At 42.0% G+C, this 23649-nt stretch overlaps 1 protein-coding gene across 8 annotated transcripts in view; it reads right to left on the bottom strand.

Moving 5' to 3' along the window:
• The window catches only part of SRGAP2 (SLIT-ROBO Rho GTPase activating protein 2), a 238265-nt gene that overhangs the window by 141890 nt on the left and 72726 nt on the right, over positions 1–23649 (bottom strand). For all 8 annotated transcript variants that reach the window (XM_041773849.1, XM_041773847.1, XM_041773848.1 and 5 more), the window contains exon 3: positions 3919–4111. In XM_041773849.1, coding sequence (XP_041629783.1) covers positions 3919–4111 — 193 coding nt within the window. The remainder of the gene's footprint in view (positions 1–3918; positions 4112–23649) is intronic.

The following is a 23649-nucleotide window of genomic DNA, read 5'->3' on the forward strand; positions in this document are numbered from 1 at the left end:
AGTGGTTGAGCGTCGGCCTTGGGCTCAGGTCGTGATCCCGGGATCCTGGGATCAAGTCCCCCATCAGGCTCCCCACAGGGAGTCTGCTTCTCCCTCTGCCTGTGTCTCTGCCTCTCTCTTTGTGTCTCTCATGAATAAATAAAATCTTTAAAAAAAAAAAAACTATCAATAGCTCCCCACGCTTACAGAATAAACCCTGTCACCTGCCACTTCCAGACCACTATGATCAGGCCCCTACAACTTTTCCAAGCTCATTTCACATTTGAATTTATTATTCCCGTTCTTCAGCAAAACAAACGGGCTACCCCTCAGCCTTGTTTTTCCAACTCTGTTCCTTTACCAACGCTATTCCCTCTCCCTAAAATGCTTCCTTCCCCATCATTCTATCCTCCTTCTACAACTTCCACATTGTCTCAATTGAATTCAGCTCATAGGACCAGTTTCTAGCACTCACACTTGTATTTTCCCATTTCCCACCCACTGTCCTTCACCTTCATGAGGCCCCGCCCAGTCCCCAACCTGAAGAAATGTCTATTCTCTATGCACTTGTGGCACTTTGTACGGGTGGGTGGACATGGTCTTTCACAGACCATGTGGCAAGGCTGCAAATAGTCCCCCACTATGTTTCCTCTTCTCCTACACGAACAGAAATTCTTCCTCTGGTCTCTCCACACAAGAACCCAAAGGGCTCACTACCATGCCCTGGCCTTGGACCAGACGACTCTGCCTATCTGCCAAAGAGCCATTATTTGGGGTCTATTCCACTTATCTAACCTTATCTTCCACTGCTTTTGAAAATATCTCTGTTCTCATAATATTTTGCTCAGACCTCCATGAAGCCCATTTTACATTAAATGTAATGTTCACATGTCTCTCTTCCCTATTAGCCAGGATTCCAGAGCTTACCTCAGTCTTACAGGAATCAGCACAGGGCGCAGCACTCAGTAGATGCTTAAAAGGGGTTTGTTGGGTAAGTAGATCATTACTCAGGATGAGACCAGACAGGAAGCTATTAAAGTAAACTAGCCATCAAGTGACAGCAAAAGGAGTGGAGAAGTCCCCCCTTACAGGCTCTTGGGGGAACTGGTACTTCTGTTCCACAACACTTACCTCAACTCAACTAACTGTGTGATTTGTTTCCCGTGGTCTCCTCATCCTGTTTAAGTGCCCTGTGCTAGAGGCAGTGCCTGTTCATGGCTACATCCCAAGGCATAAGGTCTGGCTTCAAGGAGTTCAAGGAATGTGCAATGCACATTTGTTGAGTGAATGGAAAAGAAACTTGTTTTTAATGAGGCTGGATCCCCCACTAATCCCTGCATGTCCTCTGCAGAGAACATTCTCGTTTCCTCTCCCTAGTGTGTACCATCGTCCTCTGCTATATAAATCTTTATATAGTTTTACCTCTAGAGCCTAGCCCAAGTCCCATGTGCTTCCTGAAAACTCTTCTGATTGTTCCAGATCCTTTAGCTATCTCTGATGATTTATCTCTGACCTCTTATCACATCTACAATTCTACAGAAAACCAATGATTTCTTAATGAGATCATTATTGCTTTACTTTCTAGTTGCTTCTTGTACTAAAAATCTTTCCTCCCCAGCCAGATATGGCCCCCTGTGGAGACTCACAATAAACTTCCCTTGGATCTTCCAATGCCCATATAACAGAGTACACAGATGGCTCTAATAAATACTCACTGGTTGTTTGTGGGAACATGAAGCCAGGTACCAGCTTTATCAGAAGGGAAATCAATTCTTCCAAAACACTCTATTCTTTGTATGTGATCTTAATTAGAGCAATCCAGCTGACTTACAGATTAGCACATCTGTACTGTAAATAAATATGTCTTTAAGCTGAAAATATGATATAGTACTAAAAATCAAATGCTATTTTAAACTTAGGAGTAGCTTACCAACAGAATAAATCCAACTTTTAGTCATTTTTTAAAGCAAATGATTTCTCTCCCAAATCTTCATTTATCATATACTAAAATAACATTTTATTCTCTCAGGATTGCTTATTATAAAGAGAATAGGACTTGGGAAAGATAAGGAACTCTGAGGACAAAACATCCGAGGGAAATTCTCATTCTGGCTTATATTGAGAGTGTCATATGTTCTCCTCAAACTTAGCTTCCATATCCATTGCTCAGAGCTGGTTTGTAAAGGATAATTTGTGTCCCAAATTATTAGAGTGATAAAAGTAGAAAATGGAGGAAAACAAGATATACGTGGCATTCATTCCTACATTCATTCATTTATTTACTCATCCAATAAAGTTTAGTAAGTATCTAGTATAAACCACATACTACACTAGGCCCTGTGAGAGGCTGAAAAATGAATCCAAAAAGGTTATACCGTCCACTAAGGGAAGAAAATGAAAGGCAGACAATACCGAACGCCCTAATATAATAAAAGAAAAATAAAATGCTGTAAGAATTCAGAAAAGGGAGAACATTCTTTCCTCTGGGAGAATCAAGAAAGTTTCTTGGAACGTGATGCATCTGAGATGGGTCTCAAAACATAGGTATGACTTTGACATGCAGAGAGATGTGAAGAATGGGTACCTAAGTTTAAATAAGAGGATGGCAAAGGCTCTTTGGAGATAATGTTCCATTTGGCTAAGGTATAATAGAGAAAGGAAAAAACAAAACAGGAAATAAGGTTGGAAAGCTAGTCAGGGCCAGATGTAGAGGGCCTTGAAGGAACAAGCCAAGGAGTGTATACCTTTATGAGTAGAGGAGCACTTCTCAAACGTTAACGTGATTACAAATCATGTGAGTCTCTTGTCAGGGTAGATCTGGGGGTGGGACCAGAGATAGCATTGCTATCCTAGGTGGTGCCGATACCGGGAGACCACACCTTGAGCATCAAGAACAGAGAAAGTGGGAAGCCAGTGCACAGAGAACCTGCCGAAGCTCCAGTGTGTTCCAGGAAGGCTAAATCTGGTACAAGTGCATCGGGCAGACTGGAACAGGGAAAAGCCATACACTGTGAACCTCAGTGCTGGTTGTTTGTTAGAATCATCTGGGAAGTTTTTTCACCATACTGTTACCCAGGTCCCACTCACAGAGATTCTGACTTAATTGCTTTGGGATGAGGCCCAGATTTTAGCATTTTTAAAAAGTTCTCCAGAGAATTCTAATGTGAAGCCAGAGTTGAGAACCTCTGCTGTAGATGATACAGTGAGTAATGCAATCATTCAGACAGCAAGGATGATGATCTAAACTAGGGCAACAGCAGTGAGGACAGAGCAAAAGGGTCACTTACATAAAATACTACACAAGGACTAGATCTTTGCAACCATGTGGGCAATGAGTCAGATGTATGGCGATAGCATCATTCATTTCTTCCAGTTAAAGACAGTTTGGTCAATTGGTTAAGAACAGACTCTGGAGCCAGACTGCCTGGGTTTGAATCCCAGCTTTGCTATTGATTTACTAAGGGTGTGTGTGTGTGTGTGTGTGTGTGAGAGAGAGAGAGAGAGAGAGAGAGAGAGAGAGAGAGAGAAAGAGAGAGAGAGAGAAAAAAAAAAAAACTTAGGCAAGTTCCTTAACTTCTTTATGGCTCAGTTTCCTCATCTGTAAATTTGGGATATAACAACAACCAACACACAAACTTGGTGTAGAGCTTAAATGAGCTACCATAAATGTAAAACCCTTAAAACTACGTTTAGCACACAGGAAGAGCTTTGAAAGTATCTGCTGTTATTCTTAGCACAATTCATGATTTCTTCTGACCTCTCTAGGATCTTGACCTTTCATGATCTGGCAAAAGAGAAGTTCTGGAGGGCTCTCAACCCTCAGCCAGTTTGAAGTCTCTGGGGCACCTTTCATGAATGCACATGGATCTAGATGGCACACCTTGCCTGACCCAGCCCCATTCCCAAGGTCTCTGTGAGAAACAGCCACAGAGTCCCTACTTGAACTGCTGGTCCTTGGTGCTGCGTGTCTTGGCCAGGAATCGCTCAGCCAGCTTCTCCAGATTGCGGGAGTAGTCCATCTCGATCTCTGCCTTCTTCCGGAAGAAATCTTGGAGGTCCTGCAGCAGCTGCACCCGGAGCTCACACTGCTGGTCCAGGCATTTCATCTGCTCCGTGAGCTGGGCGCGGATCTCTGCAACAGAAACAAGGTCAGACAATCATATGGAAAACCCTAAACACAAAACAGAACAAAACAAAAACACACATGCCAACATTTACCCCTTCCATTTAGTCAAGACCTTAAAGATTTTAATTTAAAAAAAAAAAAAAAAAAGGCTAAAGCTTCAAATGGCCATATGTTATGAGGCACCTCCAAAAATTCCACCAACTCTTCTGGGACCACTAAGAAACTGGAACCAGGAATCTGCTGAATCACTTAAGAGAAACTACTTACTAGACAATATGATATTCAGTTTCCATTTATTGAGCGATTTACTAGGTTTCTGGCACAGTGCCAGAATTTGGGTTCCCTTTTGGCTAAAAGCCTAATGATTTCTCTCTCAACCACCATATTTGGCAGGTACTACTTTCATCTCCACTTTATTCTATTTTATTTTATTAAAGATTTTATTTACTTATTCCTGAGAGACACAGAGTGAGAGCCAGAGACCTAGGCATAGGGAGAAGCAGGCTCCCCTTGGGGAGCCTGGTGTGGGACTCGATCCCAGGATCTTGGGATCACGAACTGAGACAACGGCAGACGCTCAACTACTGAGCCAGGTGCCCCTCATCTCCATTTTAAAGATGAGAAAACTGACTCTTAAGGAAGTCAGGCTGTTAAAGTCACTGAGTTGGGATTCAAACCCAGAAAGACAGACTCCAGAGCCCAAGCTCCTACTTTTTATATTTTCTGTCATCATTTCAAAATGTTTTTCTGCACCTTCATGAAGGAAGATGAGGGTCAAGATATTTTAATGGAGATACAGAGTTCTGCCCAAGGTCAAATAGTGGCAATCAAGAATGAAACAAGCCCTAGACTTCTAGGCAAGCAACCTTGCACTGTCACTCAGATTCCATAGTTTCCAGTATCAAAGAATGTAAATCAATCTTCAAGAAGTTGATTTTTTTCCACCAAAAAATATCATGCATACCAATATTGCTTCATCCTCAATGATGCTCAGAGCCTCTGCTATGTCAAAGGTAGAAATACTTTGGGTTAAGCTCTAGCTTGACAGATTTCTGCCTGGCCTAGAGTCCTCACTACAAGGCGAGCAAGCACCCTCTCTAGAACTGCAGCAATGGTAGCTCCAGAGGCAACCAGAGCTGCCTCAAATGCAATACAGCATTTGTTACTGACAAGAGCCCTGGCACTCACAGGAAGCAGCTTGCTAAAACCAGACTGCCTTTCAGCTCAGAGAAGGCCTACAGTTGTGTATCCTGCTGAAGTTATGCCCCAATCCCCTGTCCAGTTGCAATGGAGCCATTTCTTTCACCACTTTCCCCTGCAAGCTTGCTCAGCTCCAGTGCATTATGTTGTGACAGTGGCTCCAATCCCAAGGAAAAAGAGCACCTATATTATTATGCTTTTCCTTATGCATGTTCCAAATTTATTCCCAAATCGTAGAGTTAAAACAATGCTTTCTGTCTACACTATGTAATGCATAGGGGTGGGGCTGGAAGGGAGATCTAGAGTTTTCATCTGAGCTAAGGAAAAATCAGGGGCAAATCCAAGACCAGAGCTATGATGTTGAAAAGTTTGCTGACCACTCTTATGAAGCAATGGTGATGGGTGAATGCACTGCATTTAGCTTTGCTTCGAAGTAGCTGGGGATCCGTAATCTATTCTTATCTTCATTTTTGTCTCTGTTTTCACCCATATCAGAATGCAGCACAAGATCTGGTCCTTTATGGGTGATCTTGGGTTATCTGTAAGTGCCGTTCTCCCCTTCTTCATCCCTATGCCTCCTCCTCACCAACCATCAATGCCAATCAGGCCTACAGTAACCTCACCTGAACTGAAATTGAGCCCCGGAGGATTGTTTCAAGCAGACAGAAGGCTGAGCAGAAAAGCCGCCTACCTCATCACTCATCAAAGCTCTCTTGTTCTGTGTTTTTTTGGGAGTCTGATTACAAGGGTATTGGGGAAAGATGTGCAGAGGGCAATGTCAGGCATATAGTTCTTGTCAGATTTCTGGGCCTCTTAAAGGCAACAGCCCTTGTCAAGACTATTCCTAGAGGCACTGCACCCCTTCTACCTATTGGTAGATAGAAGTAGAAGCCAGCAGTAGTAGCCATTGTGTGGGCAGACTGTGAGTGGAGAGCACTTTTACAGTGTTCATTGATGTTACTTACAACTGGCCCATAAAGGAGGAATCAGGGCATCTTAGGGCAAAAAAGGCTCTCCAGGTACCTAGTCAGTTCCAGATTTGCAAGAGGATGTGGGTGGGTAATGGAGCTGTCAGCCCCCTCTGAGTCACCAATAATCACATAAGACTGCCTCAACAATCTCACTAAGTAGAAGAGCAGAAGGGAACATGGTAGAGTGCATGATGCCCACCCTCCACCACAAAAAGAGGTCAAGACAAATTTCCATGATACCCATGAAGTTCCAGAGGTAGGGGTTGGGTTCCAGGGTTGCCCTGTCAAAGGAATTAGTACTTCATAGGTAGCCTTTGAAATATGTGAACTAATCTAAGAAGCCCCCAAAGCACATCCAGCCAACACAGAATCCCACCCTGACTTTTCCAGGTGCCTCAAGTGGGTAACACAAGAGAAAGTGCACCCCACCTCAGGCATCCCCTCAGGGACCCTGAGGATAAGACTTACTGAACACCCTTTATGGGGCTTTATATGCAACATCTCATCTAATCTCCACAGCTAGCCCATAAGGTATCCCCAATTATCCTGATGACAAAGGTAAGAAAAATGAAATAAGACCTGTAAAGTCAGTTATCAAAGGGTCATGCAACTAAGTGAAAGTGAGGTTGAAACTAAATTAAGGTATGTCTAACTTGCCAAAGAGGTTGACTGTGGGCCAGGGAAACAAGAGAAACAGAACACAAGTCTGGAGTCTCTGAAAGTATTTCTGGGGAAATTACGGTTTCTATGGCTCCCACCCATAGGACATCCCCTTCTCCACCTGTAGCTGAGGAATGATTCAGAATCAAGTATGAACTAGCCCACTAACTCAGTAACTAGCTGATGTTTCAACTAGTTCACAATTGGGCTGGGTCTCTTCCCTGCTTCCTCGATCTACTCTACTCAGGGCAGCTTGGGAGGAAGTGTTTTTCTTGTCCCAGGAGCACACTCTGAGGTCTGCCAGTGTACCCAGAAGGTAGAGAAAGTGAGAAAGCAATGATATCCCACACCCCATCCATAAAAAGAAGAGTCTCTGCTAATAGATACCGCCCACTACTGTGGTTGATGCTCCACTGAGCATCTCCCTTCCCCCGCAACCTGCCTAGAAGGAGAAGCCTCCCTGGCTCCCAACCTCAGGGTATCTACACAGACATGTAAGGGAGACTCCAACCACCCCCTTCCCTTGGCTTGCAGCTCTAAGACAGAATGGCTGCTCTGTCCAGCACAAAATGTGCTGCTTCAGACTTCTGCTGCTGCTGCTGCTGTTGCAAAGACAAACAATGGTCCCCAAGAAGGCAGCTGTGCCAGCTCCAGTCCTCTGTCCGCGCATATAAGGGACAGGAAACAATAGGCCACTGAATGCCAGCTTGCCTGGGCCATGTGCCCAGGCTGGAGGCCCCTCTGCACCCTGGGCTACCAATAAATTACAGGGGCAGAAAGAAGAAAGGAGCAATTTATAAAAACATGGAGGAATTCCTCGCAATTCCATCGTGTGCTTAGGCGAGTATGCACATGCACGCGGGTGTACACTCAAAACCACACACTCACACTACCCACACTGTGCTTCACTGAATCAACTCAAGAAGGTTTTAGAGATCCAGTTTACAGTTGGATGAGCATCCCTGGGAACTGGAGATGATGGGATCTTTATAGGTTTGGTTCCTAGAATTATATGGGAAGCAGTCAAGCTCTCATTTTCTAGAAGCAGCTGTATCTCAGGGGTGCAAATGAACTCCATGGCCATCCACAAAGCCAGAGTACAAAGGTTACCATGAGCTTTGAGTGATACACACCAAAATGACCTCCCGTGGGTACCTAAACACAGCTCATTTATTCACTAAATCTTTACTGAGCTCCTACTGTATGGCAGATCTTGAGCTAGGTGATGGTGAGGATGAACAAAATAGATCCACTCCCTGCCCTAATGAAGCATGGCTTGACAAAACAGAGAGGAAAAGAAAGCAAAGCCAGTCTTACTGCTTTTGCTTTGAATACTCTTTGTCATAACATAGCCACAGGAGTAAGTCCCAACCCAAGGACTAACAACTAAAAAATCATCAGTAGCAGACAGAACACACCAAACAACAAACCTAAGAAAAATTCAACATCCTCTGGCTCTATTTTCTATTAGTTTTTTTTTTTTTTTCCAATGACACTTCTGTAGCTTTCTTTGCAAAAAGAACCAAAGTTTTAGAACTAGTTTCCTGAAAATCAGAGTTGACCTTTGGTTGTTACTTCATTCAAAGATTCAAGCCAAAATTTAACCCCATGGTTGTGGAATTAGATAGTGGTAGTCATTGCCCAATCTTGCACATAGACTAAAAAACAACCCCACTGAATTTGTGTACCTTCAAAAGGGTGAATTTTGTGGTATATGGGTTACAACTAATTTAAAAAATTTAACCCCACCAAAAAGCATGTTCTTTTGAGCACCATCCTGCTAGCTAAGGGGAAAATGGCCCAACAAACTGGCACCAAAAAGAGGAAGGAATTCTTGGTTTCCATTTCTCTATTTGCATGGCCTGAATCTCAGTTCTGCCTTGAATATTCTTTTTTTTTTTTTAAAGATTTTATTTATTTATTCATAGAGATGCAGAGAGAGAGAGAGAGAGAGAGAGAGGCAGAGACACAGGCAGAGGGAGAAGCAGGCTCCATGCAGAGAGCCCGACGCGGGACTCGATCCAGGGTCTCCAGATCACGCCCTGGGCTGCAGGCGGCACTAAACCGCTGCGCCACTGGGACTGCCCTGCCTTGAATATTCTTAAAGATTATACCGGAAACTGCCCCTCTGGATGGCAAGCTTGGCCATGACACTGAACTCCACTGGCAGATCACCGTTCCATCATTTCTGAAGGGTGTCAGAACAAAACCAGCAAGGAATGCTTTTATGCATGAGGTCAAATACAGGACCGGCGGACATATCCATCAAACTTCCCTTGGGAAGTGCAGACTCCTTGTCGGTGCTTGGCCATAGCTGAGATCCTAACTACACCTGTCTCAGAAGTTCAAGGGAGGCTCATTTCCATTTTGGAAAGAGGGTGAAGGGTCACAGAAGGATGAAATTAGAAGAAAAACTAGCCCTAATAAGATACCATCATTTAACAAAAACAGGTCCTTGCCACAGTGTTTAATAATCACATAGACTCTGAATATATAACATCTGCAAAAACAGGCGACACAGTCCTCTGAAAACTGTCCCCATTTCAGAGAACACCCAGGGAATTTATCAGCCAGAAGAGTCTAGGGGAGTTTTGTTCAGTTTGTTGTTTTCAATCCAGAGATATTAGTCCCTTTCTTCCCCTCTTTCAAAATTCATCTCCTCCTTCAGGTATTTTTTCTGATTAAGGCATACAAAACCCCCTCTTTTGAGTCCCACATTTCTAGGAGAAAATGAGGGTGGGAGGGCAGGCCAGGAGAAGCACATAATCTTTTTGGGAGGGTATCACAAATACTCCCTTCCCTTCTCCTTGATGGGCTGGTGTGTGCATAGGGACAGGAGCTTCGACTCCCACAGGTTCTATTCAGAACACAGGGCATGAGGTCGGCCTGTGTTCCCCATCAGAAACTGGGACTGACTGGCCACCAGTCTTTTGCCACAAAATCTGCCTCACCTGCTTTTAGCCTTTTCACAAACACATGATGTCACCTCAGGCACCTCAGGAATATTAATTCTTAGTGCCTTTCCAGCAAGTGTTATATAAGAAGACAATTGAGGCTTTCATCAGGCTCTACCCTCCAAATCTCTTTCCAAGACCTCTTATCGCAAGGGTAATCAGCCCCTATCAAAACTGTTTCCCAGGAAACAAAATGCTGAGATGTCCTGCCAAGTCCTGCTCTTCACCCTACTGGATTGCTTTTCTACAAATTCAGTCATGGGAGGGCCCTTAAAAATCCTTGTTGGACAGATGACAGAACCAAAGCCCAGAGAAAGGAATGGCTGGAGATCATATTGCTATTTAGTTGTGGATGTAGGACTGAAACCTGGGTCACTGGTTCCCAGGCCAATGTCCTTGCCTACTTACTCTTCTTATTAAAATGTATTTGTGTACCTAGCAGGTGCTCTGAGAATAGCACAGAATTAGAACACTAGTAGGGTCGAAGCCAGTGAAAAAAACCTATAGCAAACAAGGTGAAATAATAATAGAAATAAGCGAGGTCTGCACATAGTGATATAAAAGCAAAGGAAAAGGACATATATCAGCTTCAATCCACCTGCTATACCCCTTCTTTCAATGACTGACACTATCACTTATGTCTGAGTAGTCACTGTTCCAAGGAAAGGGCATCAAGTTACTTCTGATAAAGTTAAAAACAGCAAATATTCCTCCTCGAAGAGTGACTAATGGCCTTTTTCATCGTTACTTCCCTATTAAATACAATATAGAACTACACATGTGTTAATCCAAACAACCAACCAATAATAGCTACTAAGATTACAGAAAATATGTTGATGTGATAAATACTTAATATTTCTCCTCTGGATCTCCATCCTCCCCAACTCTCAGTCCATGTGCTTTTGGTAAAGCTGATTCCACCTCCGCCCTCTCCAAAGATGGTGGACATCACCTGTAGGCCCAGATCTGAAGACACTGAGAGTCTGACATTGCTGCTGCCATCTTGCCACCATGACTGGAATGCCTGTTTGAGAATGGAGCTGACCCAGAGAAAACAGAGCTAAGAGATGGAAAAAGGAAACTTGAGCCCTTGAATCAAGTCATGGACAGATGCCAGCCCTATCCTTAGTCCTTTTAGTCTCATAAGCCAACTCATTCACTTCTTTGCTTAAAATCGTTTGCATTGGATTTTTGGTTCTTTGGAAACAAAAGAATCCTAATGAATAAAGTGAAGGATTCTAAAGTGCTCAGAAGCATAAAGGTCCCTACACTCAAGGAACTTACAATCTAATTGTGAAGACAGGATCAAAATATACATTTTCAAAAATTATGTATTAATATACTACATAAATTATGCTGATATATTACAAAAATTGTGCTAGATATTATACCAGATATTTATTTAATAGATATTTGTGCAAAATATCTGCATCACATAATTTATGTTATTGTATATTGTGTAATGCATATTATATATTTGAAATTAAGAATAAATACTTCTAGTAAAAGTTTTGAGGGCTCAGAAAGTGTAGTGAGGACAAACAGTATAAAGTATGGCTTCTTGATGAAGACTAAACTCTTTGAGGGGAAGAATTTGTCTGTTCAGTTCACCAACATACTCCTGGGACCCAGAACAATATCTGGTAGGCCTTCAAACTTGCGGAGGGAAGAATGGAGGGAAGAGAAGGACGGAGAGACGAAAGGAGGACAAAGAAGTCTGAACTAGTATTTCTAGGATGGATAGAATTTTAGCAAATGGAAGAGTGAGGAGACCATATTCCAGAGGAAGATAAGATGCAAGCCAAGAAATGAGAATGTTCGAACATGGCTCTTCCATGAGGTAGTAAGAAGAATGGCTTAGCTAGAATGAAGGGTATTGTGAGGCCTGGTCAGAGATAAGGTATACAGAAAGGAGCTAAGAGACAAGTCTGGATTTCAAGCAGCCAGAAATAGAGCTGGTGAAAGCGTGCATCATGATGAAAACAGAGCTGAAGGAAGATCAGAGGAGGTCTGCTGGATGGATTCCTAGGCCTTCTGAGTGAAGAGACGGAGTGAGCATTAATGAGCAATCCAGACTGAATGATACAGAAATCACCATGAGCAGGAGGATTCCATGAGTGGAAAACCCTTGTCCATAGCAACTCTACCAATTAGTAAGTAATAATACACGCTTTAGAGCCAGTGGTCTTGAGGCTAGTGATTCTAAACTATCCCTCCCTGGGCAGTGGTGAGCAAAGGGGACAGGTAAGAGAGACCTTTGGGTTCAAAGTTAAGATAGTCATCTTGGCAGGAGGAAGGCAGGAGTGAGGTTCTAGTCTCCCTGACTTTCCTTTTGACTACAGTTCTCTCTGTTGAACTTTAAAGTTTGGCTATCTTCATAACTGTCTCCCCTCAGCAGTAGATTATCCCAAAGTGGTGAAAGAAAGAATCTCTCCCCCCACCCCTAGACCTTCCATTCATTAACTTCACACCACCTAAAAACACCACATACAGCTCTAGAGACCAAGAGAAGCCAGTCAGTGGAAAGAGGAGAAAAATGGTCCTAAGGAATAAATAAATAAATAAACCCAAGGGTTTCCAAAGGATGCTCAGTCGTCCATTAACTTTTGAGTCTCCAAATGAACACAAAAAGCAACCTCGTAAAGCTCATGGGGAGGAGGATGTAAACGGGAAGATCTCAATGAACTTGAATCATCGTGATTGCTCTGGCAAGCTTCCTTGGCTCTTTCAAGTGACTCAATAGAAAGTCAAAGACAAAAGGTTCCCAAATGAACAAGCTGCCACATCAAATGCCAAAGTAATAATTTTATCTCCTAGGCCTTGCCTGAGATGTTTAAGAAACAAAATTCCCAAAGTCCAAGGTCTAGAATTAACTTGTATTACAAACTAAAGATTTGCAATGAGATGACCAACAGCTCCTCTAGGAAATGTCACCTGATGGCCTTGAATCGTTGCTGGAGGCAAACCGGAAGTCAGTTCCCGAGGACAACAGTAATCAACCAACAACTCCAGCAAATATTTATCTTACACTGTCTCTAATGCAAAGGTCTGAGTGATGAATCACTGGACCACACAAGAAAATTTAATGCACTGTCTTACTCTCAAGGAGTTTAAAATCCAATTGGGAAAAAAGGGGGGGACTAAATCCAAAAGTATTCAACAGTATAAGCCTGTGCGTGCTAAGTGCCAAAATAATGTTTGAGATGCTCAGAGAAGGAGAGATCAGTATAAACCAGTGTGGACCTGAGTTAGTCTTGGGGCCTTGAGCTGGGGAGGATTTATGGAAATAGAAGGCTGCCAGAGGAAGGGGGGCTGTGAGGTGAGGAGGGGGCAGCCCACCTCCGCTGAGGTGGCTCAGCGGTTTGGTGCCGCCTTCAGCCCGGGGCATGATCCTGGAGTCCCGGGATCGAGTCCCATGTCGGGTTCCTTGTATGGAGCCTGCTTCTCCCTCTGCCTGTGTCTCTGCCTCTCTCTGTCTCTCATGAATAAATAAATAAAATCTTAAAAAACGAAAGAAAAAAGAAAAGAAAAGGTCAGGAGGAGGAAATGGGCAGATCCAGCTCAGGAGGCTCTGAGTGGCACTTCTTAGTCTGAATGGGGGGCAGGGGGGCAGGAGTAGAAAAGCAGGATGCGCAGCAGATACAAACACAGTTCAAAAGGCTCTGTGAACTATGAACAAAGCAAGGTAAGAGTCTTAAAAAGGAAAAGGACAGCATACACAGAGTCAAAACCCAAGCAATCGGGGATCCCTGGGTGGCTCAGCGGTTTAGCGCCTGCCTTTGGCCCAGGGCGCGATCCTGGAGTCCCAAGATTGAGTCCCACATTGGGCTCCCAGCATGGAGCCTGCTTCTCCCTCCTCCTGTGTCTCTGCCTCTCTTTCTCTCTCTATATCCATCATAAATAAATAAATAAAATCTTTAAAAAAAAAAAAAAAAACAACCCAAGCAATCTATCAATCAACTCAAAAGAACAAATGTCAACTGAAACACGTCCACCATGGTAATGGACAATGGCAAACTGTATGTTGCTCAAGGCTCCAGCACAGTTGAACTGAAAACAAACCCGATGATTATTAAAATCCAGACCCAACATTCCTAGAGAGCTGGCTCTGGAAGGTTTTATTTCATCCTGTGCAGGATCCAGCTTAGTGTGCAGGATTGGTGTGCTATTCCAGGTGTAGTTCAACAAGCAAGAACTGAGTACCTATTTATTCCTGGGAAGAGAACAAAGATGATTAGAGCGGACCAAGACATTCACTTGGTCTTTGAAGTGCCTGTAGAACTTCTTATTGGAAAAGGTAGTTTTCTTTTCTAGTCTGGAGCTCCCAGGAGAGGGCAAGTCTGGAAATAGACTTTTGGAAGCCATCAGCAAGTAGACAGAAGTATGAAGTTAACTATAAAAGCAAACACAGGGATCCCTGGGTGGCGCAGCGGTTTGGCGCCTGCCTTTGGCCCAGGGCGCGATCCTGGAGACCCGGGATCGAATCCCACGTCAGGCTCCCGGTGCATGGAGCCTGCTTCTCCCTCTGCCTGTGTCTCTGCCTCTCTCTCTCTCTCTCTCTGTGTGACTATCATAAATAAATAAATAAATAATTTAAAAAAAACAAAAAAAAACCAAACAAAAAACAAAAAAAAAAAAATAAAAGCAAACACAGTTGCCCATAGAAAGCATGCAGAATGAACGAGAAGTAAGCCAAGGCCTGTGGACACCCTCCTTCAGGTGGAAAGTGAAGGAAGAGGACTTGGGAAGTAGACGAAGAGTGAAAGAGGTATCTACAAGTGTCAGTAACTGCCGATCATTTAAATAAGAGAGCAGGGCAGAGTTTGTTCACTTTGGCAGTTAGGAATCCATCCATACCAAGAGCCTGCTAAGCCAGGGTCAGTTTATGTATCACTCAAGGTGAACACAACTGCCTGGCTGGCTGGCTGGAACTGCCTGTGCTGCTCCAGCCACCATGGCTGTTCCTTGTCCTCAAGTTGCTAGTGGGCCAGCCTGACAGCGCCTGGCCTTGTACCCATGCAGCATGCCTCCTTAAGTCCTGCCCCGTGGTCTCCCTACTGCCACTGAGAGGTTTAGAGGGACCTCCTCAGCCACCAGCCATGAGACCAAGAAGCATAGGAGAGTTGACCTCCATGAGGTCAGCCATCAACCAATAGACGGGAGTGGGCAAATGGAATCTTCTCTCTCCTTTCCCCAGTGAACTGTTTAGAGATGCAGAAGCTTCACCTCGTTTCTCTGAAGATGTCCCACAAGACAAACAATCAGACTCTCATGAAACTGTAGCCATTTTACAAGCAGTCCCTTACATTTGCTCTCTCTCCCTGCCACTTCTCACTTTCCTTTTCTCCTCATTCCTGCTTCCTTGGGATGGCTCTCCTAAATAAAGTGTAAGCCTGTGTCACTGGCCCTATTTTCTAAGAAACCCATACTAAGACACTTACCATGTGTCAGACATTGTTTTAGATGCTATGTAAGACAGTCTCTTCCTTGATGAAATTTATTCCAGTGGAAGTATCTGCTTAGCAGATCCTTAAGAATCGATAAATCAATTATTTTTCAAGAACTCAACATGTACATGAAGTGATTGGTTGGTTATAAGAACTGCTTTAGTTGACTACAGTTTATTTTCTCAGGAAAGGTGAACTGTCTCCACAGAAGTTACAGACAGGCACATCTTGTACATTCAATAGTGATCACAGAAACCATTTATTAAGTACTTACTATGAGCCAAGCAAGCTCACAGAAAGTAAAGTCACCATTCAAGTGTAAAGGTACATGATCTCATTTAATCCTCAAAACATCCCAGTGGGGTAAGCAGTAAAGCAGAGTAGTTAAGAGTGCAGACTCTGCATTCAGAAAGAGTAAAGCTTCAACTCTAGCTCTGCCACAAGCTAGTCATATATCCCTGGATGAGATCATCTCTCTCGGTCTGTTTCACTATCTATAAAATGGAGATTATAACAGCAGCCACACCAGTGGGTTGTTTCAAAGAGTAGAAGACATGAAGGGCTTACTATATGCCTGGTGCCCAGTAAGCCTCTATTAAAAGTCAACCATGACTCCTCCCACTTTACAGATTGCAGGACCACTGAGGTTCAGAGATCAGCTAACTTGCCTGAGGTCCTCCAGATAGTTACAGATCATAATAGCATTTGTTCCTAGATGTGTTTAATTCTAAAATCAGTGCTCTTAACCCCTCCCCTGCATCTTTGTAGAAGGCTGAGATATGGACTCATTTGGCTGTCTTTCACACTGGAATCCTACAGTTCTAGGTTGGTAATATTGATTGGTTAATTAAAGGGATCCTGGAGTTTCTTCAATTTAACAAATAAAATTCCTCATTCTCACTATCTTAGCTCTGAATGTTTAAATATATGGGTAGGGGGTGAGGAAGTAGAAAAGGAAAACGCTTTTTTTCATTTCTTCTTGAAGGCAATAATAGGAAAAAGTCCATGCCCCCACCTAGAGATGCTTTTAAGTGGAGAGGCAGCAGAGTAAAATCTGCTTGGAAACCAGTCTGGCTGGGCTCAAAACACCAGCTCCACTACTTACCAGCTGTGTGATCCGGGGCAAGTTACTTAACCGCTCTGTGCCTCAATGTCTCCATGTGTAAAAGATCCATAATAATAGTACCCTCTCAGAGATTGAATGAGTTAATATTTGTAAACTAATTAGAATAGTTCCAAGTACATTGTACTATATATGTTTTTGTTAAATACATAAATTAAATCTGTCTCATGGGTTCTTGGATCCTATAACTTTTTGGACAAGAAGGTATAGAAAGTAATAAGAATTGAATAGAAAAAATTAGTGGCTTCCAAACTTTTACAAGCTAACACACATACACAACAGAAGTTTCATGAACTATGTATTCTTAGTACATGCTATTAAACTCTTCTTTTTTTTAAGATTTTATTTATTTATTCATAAGAGGCACACAGAGAGAGAGGTAAAGACATAGGCAGAGGGAGAAGCAGGCTCCCCCTGCAAGGAGCCCAATGCGGGATTTGATCCCTGGATCCCAGGATCATGCTCTGAGCCAAAGGCAGACTGAGCCACCCAGGGGCCCCTCTATGTCTTTTTAAATGCTAGTTGCAGCCTATCAATTTCATTTCATGACCTACTGATTTCTCGACCTGCAGATTAAAAGCACTGGAATAAACCACATGACCACCAAAAACAGAACTAGAACACAGTCTTCAAACCGCTCAGCTCTTTCTTCATGGTTATTATTAAGTCAGAAAGGGCCTAAGTTTCACTTCTTGCTGGAAAAGAAACTGTACATCCTGGGTCCTCCTCCCATTCCCTCCACAGTTCACGTGAACACTAGAAATTCAGAGAAGCACCAAGAAACCAGCAGGCACTTCCCGTCTGTGCAACTTCTGTGACTGCCCAATCCAATGTGCCACCATCTCCACCAGAGAGAGTTCCCTGGCTTGTCCCCTTGGTTTCATCTTCCTGATTTTGAGGCACAGCAACTATAGTCATCGTATCTTTGGAGCAAAAACAAACAAACAAACAAACAAACAAAAAGCTGCTGATCTAACACAACAAAGCAATGTCATTATATATATAATAAATGGGTTATAAAAAGAATAGATGAACTTTATTAGTGGTTAAGTAAAAAAAAAAAAAGAGTCCTTACCTCTGAGAGATAAGTACTGAAATATTCAAGGATGAATAATGTCTGGTATTTGCTTCAAAATGATGGAGGGGAGTGGCAGGGGTAGCGGGGTATAGACAAAAACAAGCCTGACCACAAGCTGAGCAGGGTTACAGGTATATGGGGGTCGATAACACTATTCTTCCTACTTTCCTATATGTTTGAGATTTTTCATAATTAAAGATTTTTAAAAATCTAATTAATGGCATGTTGGGGAAAAAAAAAGGCTTAAGATACCATAAACACAAAAGAAGATAAGTAGGACGGAATAAAAATAACCAGAAATAGAATACAAATCTATTTCCTTAAAATGAAAGAACTAAATCTGCAGGTAGAAGAAGAATACTGTATACCAGGATATGTACATAAAGAATCAATATCAAGACATATGATGTTTAAATTTTTGAACTTCAGGATAGAGTCATTTTAAGAATCAATGGAGGAAAAGCAACACTTCTAACAAAATAGGGGCCAGATATCTCCATAGCCACGATGGAGGCCTGAAGGTGACAGAGCCATGTTCTAAAAAAATTCTGAGGGAGAATAACTGTGATCCAAGAATAATACAGCAAGCTGAGTCACTGTTCAAGTACAAAAAAGACCCCAACATTTGCAGCCTACATAGACCCATGAACCCCTCTGGAGAAACAGAAATCCTGCACCCAACAGATAAATCAAAATAAAACCACAGGAACAGAGACACTGTGGTGAAACAGGCAGTAGATACAGCACCAAAAACAAACACACGAGAGCGTGCCGGTCAGAATGTAAATGTTAGCAATGCCGCAAAAAAAAAAAAAAAAAAAATCCAGATAAGCTACAAAAATTGGGAAATGGGGAAGAGAGGTACAGAAAATGTAAAAATATGAAACACCTAATCCTGCCAGACAAGGAATCAGCCAATTTGTCTCAAAGAGAAGATTTAGCTAGAAATATAGTTTAAAATATTAATAATGACTTCAGCCTCCTAAAGATATTCCTGGTTTCCTTAGCCTTTGAGAGAGCTTGTGAGAGCTGTGATCTGTTGTGGCAAAGAAATATTTATGAGGCATTCAGCAATTCCTTCACCTTCACTTTAATTTCTTTTTCTTCTGCTCAATTCAAGCAAGGTTAAATTCAATTGTTTTTATTTTTAAAGCATTGTTATTATTTTTAAAGCACATATGGCCTAATGCCATTCTTAGAAAATTAGTTCTTGCTCACTAAAGTCACACATTTATGTTTTGTATCATCATTTTCCCCTCTCCTGGATCTTTCCCATAAGCAAACAAGCAGGCTCTATTTCCCCCATCTTATTACACACACACACACACACACACACACACACACACACACACACTCATTTCCCTTGACCTCTATCTCTCCTTTCCTTCTGAGCTTTTTCCATCCTGCCTTCTTATAAGAAAATTCAAAATGGTTGTCCGTATTCCCTGCTTCCACTTTCTCTCTCCCCTTTTTCTCGTGGTGGCAGGAATGCCAAACCAATGCCTCCACAATGCCAAACATGGCCAATTCTCAGGACCTGGCTTACTCTAGGCCACCAGGCTGAACAGAGGGGATCATTCCCTGGCCCTGGGACACCATCTTCTCCTGATATGTCCCTGAACACACATCTTCAATCTCCTTTACTGGACATCCCTTCTCTCTCCCAGCTACTAATTTGCTGACTCTCCCTGGGCTCAGTTCTGGGGCCTCTTTTCCATCTCTGGTTGCTTCTCAACAGATCTCTTCCAGTTCTGTGTCTAGTGATTCCCAAATTTGAACCTCCAGTAGACTGCTCCCTGAACTCCTGTCTCCTATAAATGATTTAATATTTCCTCTTGGATGGCTAACAAGTACTTAGAACTAAACATGCCCAAACCTGAGCTCTTGATGATACTCACCCTGATGCCCACATTCCCTAACTCAGTAAGAGCATCCTCATTCACCTGGCAGACCAAAAGCCTTAAGTTAGTACTGACTCTTCTCTCTCAACTCCCAATTCAATTCATGAGCTAATCTTTAATTAGCTCTACCTTCAAAATGTGTCCAGCATGCAACTATTTCTTATCCCCTCCACCATTTCCACCATTCCCAACTTAATCCAAATCAGCATCATTTTGTTTTGAATTACTGTGGGGGCTTCCTTAAGGGTCCTCCTGCTGCCACCTTCACTCCCCTGTAATCTTATCCCCTGCTCATCATCCCCTAACAGCTTCCCGTTGAAGAAAAACGCTGAAGGAGTTCTAAAACCTTACATAGTCTAGTCCCTGACTGTGTCACCAGTCTCTCCATTACATTTACTCTTACTCACTGGTCTTCAACCACACTGGTCTCTCTGTTCACAGAACATGCCAAGTACAATCCCACCTCAGGGCCTTTGCATATGTTTTCCCTGCTTTAAAGCATGCTGTCCCAATATTCACATGGTTAGCTTCCTTACTTTACTCAGTTCCCTGCCCAGATGTTGCCTTCTCAGTCTTTGTGGCCATTCCACCTAAAAGAGCTCCTCTATATCCTTACCCTTCTTTATTTTTTTTTCATGACATTTATAAATCTATTTAGGTATTTATTTATCATTTTTTCCTTCCACCAGAACATAAGCCCAGTGACATCAAGGACTTTGCTTTACTTGCTGATCCCTGGTACCTCACACATAGTAAGCAGTCACTCAGGAATACTCATTGAACAAATGAATGAAGAACCCTTGGTGTAATGAGAGTTGGAACGATTTATTGCTAGCTTCTTTGTGCTTCTCAGTTTTGCTTGGATTTCTTATAATGAGCATTTCGCATTTTGTAAGAAAGCAATAGCTATTCCTTTAAAAATTAAAACAGAAAACCAATCAAAAATCAAAGGAGAGATGCATTATCTAATCAGCTCTGCCATATTTTGACAAGTGTTTTTGCTCCATTATTTATGAGAGCCACAAAAGAGTTCACAATATAATGCCCATAGGGCATTTTTCATAATTAATGAAACCTTTTTAGGAGGAAACTTTACTGGAACAAAAGTTTTAATTGCCCAGGGCTGACCAAATAGTGTGAAGACAAGGTTCCCCGGTGAGAATGTAAATTGGCAAGGTTTTCCTAAATATCACTTCCCATCACAATATTTTTTTCAACATTGCTTCCATCATCCAGATGCCAAGGTCCCGTTACCAAATTACAAATGAAAAGTTGTGATGGTTTTTGGTAATACTCACATAGAAAATAAAACTATCACTTTCAAATAAGCTCACACTTTCTGAACATGCAATAACCAGGGTAACAGAATCATACACACCACATAGGCCAGTGAAAAGATTACAGAGGGCTCCTGTGAGTCCTAGTGACATACATACAACCGGAAAAATTCATGTCCCTGTCCCTTCAACAAATCCACAACACCACCCACCAGTGTCACTCAGCAAGTGGCATAATCTGCTTCCTTCCCACTCCAAGAGGCCCAGGGAAAGGGGGAGCACACAGAACTATCTCCAGTCACTGATGGGTGAAGCCAGTGGCAAATATGAGACATGAGTGGCACACAAAGCTAGGCCATGGTTTCACTGTCTCTCCTTTATATTCCTGTCACCAGTTTTACCTGTATCTTCTGCTCTTTTCATGATTAGGAAGGAAGCAGCAATAGCCTGTCTGCATAAGAAATGTGGTCTCGTAACCTGGCATCATGGGACTTACTGTGGAGGTTATCCATTCCTGGGTAGAACTCAAAACCTGGTCTCCTGATACTTCCACCTACGTTTGCTAAGGCTCTTGACCAAGTAGTAGATTGTGAATCCCCATCAGTTGATATACATCTTCTCAAGCCTTCACACAGCCAATGGCGGCTGCTTCATTGTCTTTTTAAAAAATCAACAATAGAAATGTTTTCCCTCCCTCTAAAATTGGACAGTTTAGAGCCTCTGTATATCACATGGGTGTGCACAATAGTTAGTAGTGATGACTCAAACATCACTAACTAGGCCAAGGTGGTTTTTTAATGTGGTAAAATACACACTACATAAAATTTACTGTTTTAACCATTTTTAAGTGTGCAGATCTGTGGCACTAAGTTTATTCACATTGCTGTGCATCCATCTCCAGAATGTTTTCCTCTTCCACAACTGAAATTCTGTCCCCATTAAATATCAACTCCCTAGTCTCCCCTCCCCCAAACCCCTAGCAACCTCCATTAAAGCCAAGGTGGTTTCTAGCATTCTACAGGTTTTCGTTGTTTTCAATTCTTTGTCACACATCATAAAATTTATAATCATAGTGGACTATGGATTAAGAACAAGAAGCCTAAGGACACTAGTGATGAAATATAATTGCCAGAAGAATAAATACAGCATCAAGTCATTTAGTTCCCATCAAGACTAGCTTCACCAGACCATCTGACTCAATGTTATGGATACAATGTTAAAGATGTAACACACAGGGATAGCCATATCCAAATTGGCTTTTCAATTGCTGAAAGAAAGGCATTCTATACCTATAATTTGTTACTGCCTTGCAGATATACAGTTGGAACCATCTGTGGTATCTCACCATTTAGAAACAAAATTTGAAAATTAAATTTAAGAAGTCATTTTTTTTAGTGTGAAATACAAAAATTCTAAACACTGTCAAGAAAAAAGGTTTTTCTTATTTAAAAAAAATGTATTCACAGGTCATTAAATTTCCAACTATACTTTCATGCATATTTGGTCCCAAACTATGCACAATATTTTATTTTTATTTTGACAAATCACGCTCTTTGTTACATCATTTATTTAAATAAATAGTACACATCACTTGTTCAATGAGGAAAGAAAAAAATTATCTTCCAAATAACAGAGGCTATTAAAAATTTAAATCTATATTAAAATAAGCTGTACAGCATAATTTTAATAATGTTGATATAAAGGAAAATTCACTTCTTTATCATAGTTTATAAAAATGACAACATTATTTTTTAAACTCCTGCGGGGGTTCATTAAATTATTACTCTGAAAGGACTTCATAAATTGTAAAATGTTGTGAAATGTCAATCTAACATAAAAGTCTTTTTAATCAGACTTCAGTAATTTTAACTAGTTTCCTTTCTCTTGACTCTAGGCCTGACTTCCCAAGGAAGCTACTAGCCTACCAGAAAAGACAAGCTATAATAAGGAACTATAATGCGATGAGCCCATTAACAGGAGAAAAGAGGATGAAAAGAGGATGCTGTGGGAATGGTCAGTCTAGGGCTCAGCAAGAGGTTCGCAGAAGACCTAGAGGAATGGAGTGAGCCAGAGGAAGAGGGTAGGAAAAGCGTTCCAGGCCAGAGGGAATAGCCTGTTCAAAGGCCCAGAGGCAAGAGAAAAGAACCCACATACGTGCAAGGAATTGAAATAATCTAAGAAATTCAAAGTAGCTGGAATATAGAGCTTTTTAAGTAGGAGAATGAAAAAAGACAAGACTGATTAAAGAGCGAGGCAGAGGTCAAGCCTGGAGAGTACTACAAATAGTCTGAAGAAGAGTGGCATTTTTTGCTAAGAGCAATGGGAATCCATTAATATGAACACAAAGTAGAAATCAGGTAAGCAAACTACAGTGTTTTTAATGACTTAAGTGCTCTCCTCTAACAGAGAGCCAAAGCAAAGGGGAAACGCAAGACTTTTTATTTTCAGAAGGTTCAAGGGTTCCGAAACTCTCCTTATAATGATTCCTTCAACCTGAATTTTCTAAATAAAGTCAAAATGCAAACAGCTCCCAAAACACAAAAAGCCTAGTGCTTCCAAATATTAGCACAAAACAAAACAACAATTACAGCAATAAAAACACAAGCTCTGGTCTTATGAGTAGATCAGTGCCCTCATTTAGACATTGAGAGGCAGCAGCAGGATCTCCGCATGAGTCAGAATATAAGGGTCTCTGGGTTTCACTTTCCTCATCTGAAAACTGTGGTAAGTCTTTATCTCCTGCCCACCCACCTCACACCATTTGAAGGCCATGCCTCAAACGATGTACCAGCTGCTTTTATTCAGTCCCAGAAAGAGACAAGAAGACGAAAATCCTTCAGACTATACAGTATGTCTACAGTTATGAGGCTTCCTGATCACTTCACACCTCTGAAAAAAACACTCTGCTGCTCAAATCCATAGATGGGTGTATT

This window comes from Vulpes lagopus, chromosome 11 (genome assembly GCF_018345385.1).
Source record: "Vulpes lagopus strain Blue_001 chromosome 11, ASM1834538v1, whole genome shotgun sequence".
Lineage (NCBI taxonomy): Eukaryota > Metazoa > Chordata > Mammalia > Carnivora > Canidae > Vulpes > Vulpes lagopus.